The sequence below is a fragment of the Cornus florida genome, unplaced genomic scaffold, assembly GCF_030987335.1.
Source record: "Cornus florida cultivar Cherokee Brave unplaced genomic scaffold, ASM3098733v1 CherokeeBrave_3.0.0_Hap2_Chr01, whole genome shotgun sequence".
Lineage (NCBI taxonomy): Eukaryota > Viridiplantae > Streptophyta > Magnoliopsida > Cornales > Cornaceae > Cornus > Cornus florida.
Window position 1 is genome coordinate 63,863,642 of NW_026775571.1, and position 10,274 is coordinate 63,873,915.

At 36.1% G+C, this 10,274-nt stretch overlaps 1 protein-coding gene across 1 annotated transcript; it reads right to left on the minus strand.

The window, feature by feature from the left end:
* Positions 1 to 1,226: 1,226 nt before the first annotated feature.
* LOC132273550 (uncharacterized) lies at positions 1,227 to 8,355 on the minus strand. Its single transcript, XM_059774513.1, has 4 exons — positions 8,186 to 8,355; positions 2,438 to 2,765; positions 2,154 to 2,300; positions 1,227 to 1,487 (listed from the first exon to the last, which is right to left on the minus strand). Exons 1-4 carry the CDS (start codon positions 8,353 to 8,355, stop codon positions 1,227 to 1,229), a joined length of 906 nt encoding a protein of 301 aa, XP_059630496.1.
* Positions 8,356 to 10,274: the final 1,919 nt, after the last annotated feature.

The window sequence follows — 10,274 nt, forward strand, 5'->3', positions numbered from 1 at the left end:
AACTCAATTTTACAGACATACGATTCAACTGAAATTTTGGCTTATAGCATAATGTGGAAACAATAATTCATGTAGCCTATCCAAATAGTTGGTTGTTGAAAAATAATCTTGATTTTAGTATTTTAGTAATTATTTAGTATTTCAAGTATTTTTATATCCATGATACATGTGCGAATTTAGCATATATGTTAGTGGGTAGCAAATTGTCTTAGTGGGAGTTAAGGTTATGTAAAATCAAGAGTCTTGAGAGTTGAGCCTAATAAATACTATGTTAGTGGGAGTTATGCCTATTGAAGATTATGTTAGTGACCTAGAAAAATGAGAGTTATAGGCATTTATATGTAATTCATAGATATGTGTTCTTGAGGCCTATATATTCATGTACTCTAGTCAAATAATAGTAGAAGTAGAATAAAATAATTTTTTAAGTATTCCTCTGGCCATATCATTCTCTTCCAAAATATTATTGAGTATTACGAGTATCTAGCTGACCACTATTTTTAATAAAGTGGTATCAGAGCAAAGCTAACAAAGTGGTATCAGAGAAAAAGCCAACAAAGTGGTATCAGACCATCGCTTTCAATCATAGAGGTGAATTACTACCCAAGGAGTATTGGGTACAGTGCTTTGAGGATGATGAGTTTATGAAGGCTGACTATGAAAGTTTAGAGGACAAATTTGTGGAGAATGAAGAGGCGTACAACACAAATGAAGTTGAAGAAATTGAAGATTCAAAAGTTGAAGGCCAAAGTGAAATGGTGAAGAAGGAAGAGATCAAGAAAGGTATTAAAGAATAGATTGAAAAAGTGGAGGAGATTGAATTGAAAAGTGAAATTAAAGAAAAAGAAAGTGCTAAAGAAGAGGCAAAAGTTGATGAAATTGGTGAGTTAACAATTTTAGGTATGGTTCCAAATTCTTTTTTTTTTTTTTCATAATTGTAGATGTATAAAAGAAAAGAAAATATGTACAAAAGTCACAAAGGGCATACCCTCATAATGTAAAAGCACCAATGAGAGTTGGATACAGGCATCCAAACTCACCAAACAAAAAGAAACTTAAACAAAGAAGATGGAAAAATCCATTGCCAAACCAAAATAAAAGTAAGTAACACCATAGACCACAACAATGTGAAAAATTGACGAAATGGACATAAGCAGCTCATTGTCACAGTATTCAACATACAGACTGAAGTAAATTTCCTTGTAAATCCCAGATAGCTTACCAACTCAATCAACAAGATCAGAGAGAAGAATATTATGAATATCCAACACCTCTAACAATAAATTCTTTGCCACAATCTTTGGAGCAGTAGCAATACCATACAATCTAGCATTTCTCTCATGCCAAATTCCCCAAAGTACAGCAGCAAATAGGGTTGTATGAAAGCCCACAGTTGAAACATTCTTAAACCAAGTAAACAAATCAACTAAGGACTCAACTTTAGCAAACTGAAGCATATTCCACTTCAAAGTCTCTCCCATCCATCTCTAAAAATCTTGAGAAAACCTACATTCAATAAATAAGTGATTTGTTGAATCACTAGCATTCTGACACAATGAGCATCTAGGCTCCAAACAAATCTTCCTTCTTTGGAGATTCACCATAGATAGAATTCTATTTAACATCACGAAAATTGCTATGACAGACCATCAAGGTCTTGCTTTACCCCAACAAAACTTATGCCAGTTAACTTCCTCTGCCTGAAATCTACAAATTTTCCAAGCTTCCTTAAATGAGAACTTACCATTATTCTATAGAAGTTTATCTGCAGAATTATGAATAGGCCTCAACACCAGATACTCCCTTAGTTAATGTAAACATTGACCCTGCAAAAGATTCAAATCCCAGCAACCATTCTCCATTAGTCTGTCCAAATTAGCAGTTCTAGGAACATTTAAAGATCGAAGAATCCTATGGCCAAATTTGTTTGCTATTGTCAAGCCATCACACCAAGGATCCTGTAAAGAAACTGATCTTCCATCCCCTATAGAAAAATCAACATGTTGTAGCATACAATCTCTTGTCTCCACAATAGATTTCCAAATGATAGAATGAGTAATATTAGGAATAGCAGTCCAAAAAGTATATTTATTTTTAAACCATGAAACCTAGAGCCTATCCTTGTTTATTTAAAAATCCCAAGCTAATACTACCTTGGATGCAGATTGAATATCTATCAACTTACTCAAACCAAGTCCACCTTCAGCTTTAGTTCTAGTGATCATATCCCAACTCAAAAGGTGCATCTTTTTAAAGTTATCAGTACTACCCCAATGGAAATCCCTAAACATCTTTTGTAACTGGTTAATCACATAAAGAGGAACATTATAAATGCTGCACCAATATAGGAAAATTGGGGTGACAGTAGATCTTATGAGTTTAACTCTACCAACAACTGATAGTAGTTTAGTAGTCAACACTTTATTCTATTAGAAACCCTATCAATCAGTCCCTGACAATTAGCTTTCTTCAAACCAGATGGACACAAAGGAAGCCCCAAATACTTAATTGGAAAATGTTCTTCAGAGCATTTCAAAATTCTCAGCATTGATAACTTCCTCCCCATAGCCCTTGAAAAGATGACACTACTCTTATATTCACTGACTTGTAAACCTGTTAAGTTCTCAAATTTCTTGAATAAAGCTGCAAGAACTCTAGCATTTGAAATTGAGGCTTTGCAAGTAATTAACAAATCATCAGCAAAAAACACATGGCTTATCACAGGATGAACCTTAGCTGTAGCATGAGTGACACAAAGCTCTTTTCTGTGGATAGCAGAATTAATGATAGTAGTAAGGTATTCAGTAATTAAGGTAAATAAGAGAGGGGATAGATGACAACCTTGTTTGAGTCCCCTATCTGGTTGAAAGAACCCTTGGGAAGAGCCATTGATCAAAACAGAATATTTAGTAGATACAAGGATGGAAGAAATCCATTTAATCCATGTAACGACCCGGTCATTTGCCTTCCTTTCCTTTTTCCTGAAATTTTACGAATGAATTTTTTATTCGTTTAATTTTCTTTTCTGAGCTCTATTTCGTGTTGCTTAGTGTCATCTCAAGTGCTCGGAATTGGTTCCTGAGACTCTTTTTCATGGATTGACAACTTCCTTTGAGGACCGAGTCATTTCTGCATTTTCACTTTTCGGACACTATGCGTCTTTCGTCCTTTTCCCTATTTCGTCTTTTTCCCTATTATGTCTTTTCCCCATTTGTCACATTGTTGGCACAACCTCACTTCTCATGCTCGGAGTTGATTTTTGACTTCACGTGCCTTCATCTTGAGTGGTTTCCACGAAATACGTATCTTTACTTTTGCAAGAAAGTACTCTGGTTGCTCCCGGTGTCCATAGGGGGCATGGATGCAAAATTCTTTGAAAATATTTTCTTTTCTTGGGGTGTTTTTCGTAAATATTTTTTGAAGATATTTTATTTTAGGAGTTTTTAAGAAAATATTTTTAGAAGATATTTTCATTCTGAGCTATAAGTGCAGTTTTCACTTTTTAGAGGGGCCATTGTGCAATTAATGAAAGTTATTGCAAAATGTCTTATTTTGAGCCTGGATCCTCGTACAGGATTCATTTTCACATTTCATCGAGTTGTGTACTCTTGGAATTTCCTCCTGGTCGATGTTTTTCAGTTTCAGGGTTTCTGGCTCCGGTTTTTGCTAAACTTGTTTTGGGCATAACTTTCTACTCGGGACTCAGTTTTTGACGCCGTTTCTTCCGTTATTCATATTTTATCATTTTGAATCTTTTTCATTCACAAAGTTTTGCCATTTGAGCTCGTCTGCTCAAATTTTACTTTTTCGGACCCGACGGGGACCGTTCAGGGCACTTTTTGAGATTTCTATAAAAGAGGGGTGAGATATTTCATTTTTAATCTTCTCCCCTCTTCATGCATGACCTGGAGCTCCCATGGCAGCCCAAGAGGTGCTTCCATCTTCTCTCTCCTCTTTTGGTTCACTTTTCCTTGATGGAAAGTCTTCGACCTTAACGTTTGTTGTTCCCCTCGCCGTGCTCTACCTTTCCCCCTTATTAAAATTCAGTTTTGACCATTTCTTGAGTTTGGTTTTGAGGTCAAGTTATGATTTTGATGGGGCTTTGATGGGGTTTATGTTCACGGTGTTGTCCCCGACAAAACCTCTCGGTATCGTCGAATTCGGAGCACTTTTATTTTGGTGGGCCTTTGAGATTTTCATCTCAAATTGAGGTAGGAGATGTTCTAGGTTTAAATTCTTGTTATATAGCATGCTTGTGATGCTTATACTACTTGTTTGCATGATTAAATATAAAATCTAGAGATTTTATTATTTATTTTTCTTGTACGGGATCTAATTTTCCCGATTGCTCATGACTTGGTTTAAACATGTAGCATGATTTTATATTACCCCTTGATATGCTCATTGTCGTGTATTAAAATTGGAACATTTGAATAAGTATTAAAGATTTTATTTAATATTTATCTTAGGTGAAAGATTAATTCACATGGCCTTAACTAACTTGAAATTAATATGTGTTAGCATATTAATTTAGGCCTTAGCATGCTCTTCAACATAGTTGAATTTGAAAGTAATTGGAGGTGTTTTGAAAATTTGTAATTATTAATTAATTTGATTAATTAATTTGCCCCGAGTGCACTATTTACTCTATTTGAATTCCGACCTGATATTCTTGATTTAAATGCCATATAGCTTCACATATATTTGATTTATAATATTCGGTTAGGTTTTGAAACCTTTTACTTAATTAAATTTCATGTTTAAGATTTAATCCTCATGGTGATATACAACTTGGAATTGTATTGTGGCATGCTAGAAAATTAAGTTTTGGTATGGTTATTCACATGTATTAAATTGGGATTTATTGCATGAGAATTGCAACTTTTGTTTTATATTTAACTTTACTGAAGGTTTAATTCGCATGGTCGTAAATTGAATGAAATAAACTTGTAATGTGATATTACATTAGTCCTTGGCATGTTTTCCAATATAGATTAATTTGAGAGCATTTGGTTAAGTTTGAAAATCAAGAGATTTTAATTAAAAGAATTAATTAAAATCTATTTTGTGGTCCTATTAGCTTAATTAAGATTTTAACTTGATATATTAATTGTGGACCATTTGAAGTTGCTTTAGAACCTTGGTAATTAAATTAGCATGATTTAATTAGAGTTCTACTTTGTTGTTCCAATAACCTAATTGAGTTTTAGAATAGATATAGGTGATGACCATGCCATTTCTTTAATATGTATTAATTTGAGGTTATTTGGAATTGAATTAGAATCTAGGGAATTTAATTATTTTTATTTAATTAAATTCTATCGAATTGAGCCATGGATTTAGTTGTGTTTGAAAGTCGTTTCTATATCAAAATCCTGGACATGGACTTGTTGTATATTCATTTGGTTATGTTTTGAGCATTGGATAACATAGTTGCTATGTTTATAGTCATGAGGATATATTTTCCTTATTGAATATATTGTTGCCTTGTGTAATGATTTGCACATTTCGTATTTAACATCATTCATGCATAGCGTGTAACGAATCACACACTGAAGATTCGACATTCATCACATCATATTAGTTGTGGACTTAGAGCCTGTATTGTATAGGTTTTCAAATTTGGTTGTGCTTAGTAGATAGTTGATTATCTTGCATATTCCTATTGATATATACGTTGTTGCACAACTTGTTGATTTTGGAAACTTGGGGATGTCGTTGTTTGACTATAGCTAGGACATGGTTCTAGTACGGGGGATAAACCCTCTATATATAGTTTAGTGCGCACATAGGGAGGTTACCCATGGGCTAGTAACCCTAAAGTAACTATGTTGTCGGTCTGATCCGGCGTGACGTCCGAGTATCCACTTTGTCTGATTTTGCATTTCATTTTCAAGTTGATAACTAGATGATGTTGTAACTTGTTGTTTCTTATTTGTCATTCCATTTTAAGTTACAGGATGTTAACTTTGCGAAATTATGCTTTATGCGTTGTATTGGAAGTTCCAATGTTGGTTAAATTGCATCGATATTGAAAATCATGTTTTAACGTTCTAATAAAGCTTAGGATTGATCATATTGATTCATTTATAACATAGACGTTAGGTGGCATGAACCACTACTATTATTTTGTGCTTTAGATTCTAAGTTAATGGCTTTGAGAACTTAAACCTTGTTGCATTGTATAACATGCTCTTTTGTTATTGAATTGCATGGATAGTGTGATTCTTGTTAACTTGTATTCAAATATGCTTTTGTCATGTTGTATGGATTACTCTAGACCTAGTTCAATTGTATTGAAAATGCAATTCATGTTAATCTATGCTCAAGCATTCTTCTTGTCATGTTCTTTGGATTATCTCAACCATGATTCGTTTCATACATGTATGTATATCATGATTCTTGTTGCTTAGACTCTAAGGTAGCTTAGGATGGTCCCCAAGTCTCATTTGGACATAGACGTTAGGTGGCATGAGCGCCTTTAACATGTTTCACCTTAAGGTGATAAATTTGTAAAATGCTAGGTCGATGCATGCTTATCTCCTACGAGTAGCTTTATGTTACTCACCCCTACGATACTGGGGCATATTTCAGGTACGAAGACTTGGTTCGTGAAGCCTAGCATTCCTTGGATGTCGTGTAGCTTTCAAGTTTTCATTTCAGGCAAATGTTAACATGAAATGTCATTTTGTAGACTAATATGTCAAAATATGTATATTTGATTCCATGTATGTAATGTTTACATAAGTGCACTCCTTTGAATGTATTTGACATGTATGAGATGAGACTGGAGGCCAATGACATGTGTATTGTATTCTATACAACTTTTTAACTTCATGAAATATTATGAAAACCTTAAAAAATCGCAAGTCATTGCTTCACCATGGTTGCATCGGGTGTGAAAATTCCATTTTCATTCTTTCATAGGGTCTTATTAATCTTGTATGAAGTGTGACCAAGGGCCAAATGGTCATTTGACTCCATTTTACATTTTTGGATTCCATGTTTTCCATTCCAAGTCCATTTTTGCCTTTTTGCCCGTTGGGGAGTCAGATTTTGTATCGGCTATATTTTTAAGCCATGGACCATTGTAGCGCATCTAAATAGGTAAGTTACGTTTGCGTGCATGGTCGTTTCCGGGCAAAACCTTATCGTTTGTGTTTTGAGCCTCTTGTGAATTCATTTCGCATTTTTTTTGCATATTCTGATCTAGGGGCATTATGGACCTTTCACATCAGTTTTATTTTCTTCTTTTGACATGGTTGAATGGAAAACATGATTTTAGGGGGGGTTTCTTCTTTGTGTTTTTCCAGAAAATGTCGTCTTGGTACCGGAAATCCTTCGTGAAGTTTCAGCTTCCAGTTTTCATTTAGCAGCTTTATGACCCTCTTGTTCAGTTCTGATCTAGGGGCATTTTGGGGATTTCATAGTGAGTTTTTTTCGATTCCGTTCGCAATGTTGGGTAGAAAACTCGATTTTAGGGGGGGTTTCTTCTTTGGATTTTTCTAAAAAAACTCGTCTTGACCTCCGTTTCAAGCCTCAGTTCTGGGCAGATAAAAAAAAATGTAGCAGCAGCCAAGGGCTGCCACCAGCCATGTCTTTGGGCACCGGCATGCACGCCGGTGGGCTCGCGCATGGGTGCCGTGTGCGCCATGGCCCCTCGTCGGGCCGCCGCGACGTCAATTCTTCTTTTGGGCTTTTCTCCTTCGTCCGGACTCCGATTCAAGTGAATTTTTTATTGAACTTGACTAATTTTTCGCTGTCCTTCCAACGGTGTGTTCGGTTGCACCCAGTTCTTCCTGGATAATTACCAGTTTACCCTTTTTGCTTTAAGTGCTTGTTTTTCTTCGTCATGCCATTTCTCCTTCGTTCGGACTCCGAATCATGCGATTCTTGAGTCCATCTTGATTAGTTTTTCGTTATCCTTCCAGCGGTGTGCTCGGTGGCACCCGAATCTATAGTTTTTAGAAATGACTATTTTGCCCCTAGGGGCTTATTTGTCATATTTTTGATCTTTTGCTTCCGCATCAGTTCTTGTTGAGTTCCACGACCTCATGGAAGGTCATCCTTACAGTTCATCACAGGACACGCTGGCCTAAAAACCAGGGTCGTCACAATCCACACATTGCTGAATCCATAACCTTTAAGAAGCCTAAGTAAAAATTCCCAGGAAACAGAGTCATACGCTTTCTTGATGTCCACCTTCACAGCCATAGATGCATGCCTTGGACCCTTAAAATCCTTGACCATTTCATGAGCCAAGATCAGAGCATCTTGAATTTTCCTTCCTTGGACAAAAGCACTTTGTTCAAGGCCAACCAACGAATTTAAAACCTTTGCCAATCTGTTTGCCATAATTTTAGTAATTATTTTGTATAAGAGATTGCATAGAGCAATAGGTCTAAAATCCCTCAACTTTTTTGCATTTCCCACCTTAGGAATAAGTGTGAGGAAACAACTACTGATCCCTATAGGCATACCATTGGATGTGAAGAAGTGTTAAACTGCAGCAACCATGTCCTTGCCCACCATAGACCAAAAAGTTTGATAAAAACGAGCTAGGAAGTCATTTGGACCAGGGGATTTATCAGGGTTAAAACCCATGGCAACCCCTTTGATTTCTTCTTCACTCACCACGCCATCCAATCCTGTAACCTCTTCTAAGCTCAGCTTCCTTACAGGTGTATCAAACTCTTGTATACTGGCTTATCTCTTTTCAAACAGATTTTTGTGGAAGTCCACAAACCAAGTTCTAATCTGCCCCATATCTTCTGTAGACTGTCCGCTATCATTCTCAACTAAAGTAATAGCATTGAAATTCCTGTGTTGCTTCATTTTATTGTAAAAATAAGAAGTGCACCTATCAGTACCCTTAAACCAAAGAATTCTGGATTTCTGTGCAACCAATACCTCTTGATCCACCATAGTAGCTTGATAAACCAATCTGGCTTCTTGTTCAGCTTGGAAATTATGCTTAGAAGGATCACTCAAAAGCTCCAACTGTATCTGTTCCAAATGCTGCTTAGACTTAATTAAGTTATCACCAATATCACCATAACAATATTTATTCCAATCCTTGATTTCTTTCTTAACTAATCTTAGTTTCTGCAAAAGAACATGTATAGGATTACCAGAGATTTCATTATCCCAGGCTTTTTTCACAAGTAGTTGAACACATCCTTGTAAACACCACACCTTCAACATCTTGAAAGGCTTAGGTCCTGCAGCAAAATCCTTAGAAATTTGTATAGATATACCATAATGATCAGAACAAGCAGCAGTTGTATATAAAACTTTGGTACCAGGCAAAATATCCATCCACTTCTCATTCAAGAAAACCCTATCCAATTTCACATAAATTCTCCTAGTAAAAATCCGTCTGTTACACCATGACCATTCTCCATTTGAAGGGTGTACCTCACTTAGCCCAGCCTTATATAAATAGTCATTAAATTCATTGAGAAGTCTTTGTGGCACCTTTCCCCCCCCCCCCTTCTTGTCACTATAAAATCATATAGCATTCCAGTCCCCCAAGGCCATCCAAGGGCCAGTAGTAATAGTAGAGTATTGCTCCAGAAAATTCCATAAATCAATCCTATATTTGGCCAAATTCAGAGCATACACAGGGGAACAAAAGAAAATCTCCCCCGTCTCCAAAACTCTCAGCTTAAGAAGCATACATTGAATCTGCACATCTAGCACCTGAACATCAAACACAAGTGGATTCCACCCCACCCAAATCCTACCATAAGCATGAGCATCATAATTATGAGCCCAGTCCCAACTATTCTTGATTTTTCTAGAAATAGAAGCAAAATCACATTTCTGAACTTTAGTTTCCACAAAACAGACAAATTGAGAAGCTTCTTTAGAAATCCAGTTAGTAACTTCTCTCTGTCTTCTAGGCTTGTTTAAGCCTCTAACATTCCAAAAACCAACCATTTAGAGGTTGGATTCAGAGGAACCCCTCCATGACTTCTAGTAATTCTATCAGAAACTGACACAGCTCTATATCTAGATTTTTTACTTATTCCCCCTTCATTGTGAGAAGGAGTAACAAGTTTATCTATAGATTCCATCTTCCTGTCAGTAGCTTCTGCAGCAATGTGAGGATCATGTGTAATGCTAACAAAGTCTATACCTACAGGAGCCACCTGTAAGTCCTTAGCAACATCAGTGATTAAATCCACCTACAGGTTAGTAATTGTAGCTGGCACAGTAGCACCAACTTCAATTGTATGAGAGTTCCCCTCAATAGGTATAACTGTATCAAT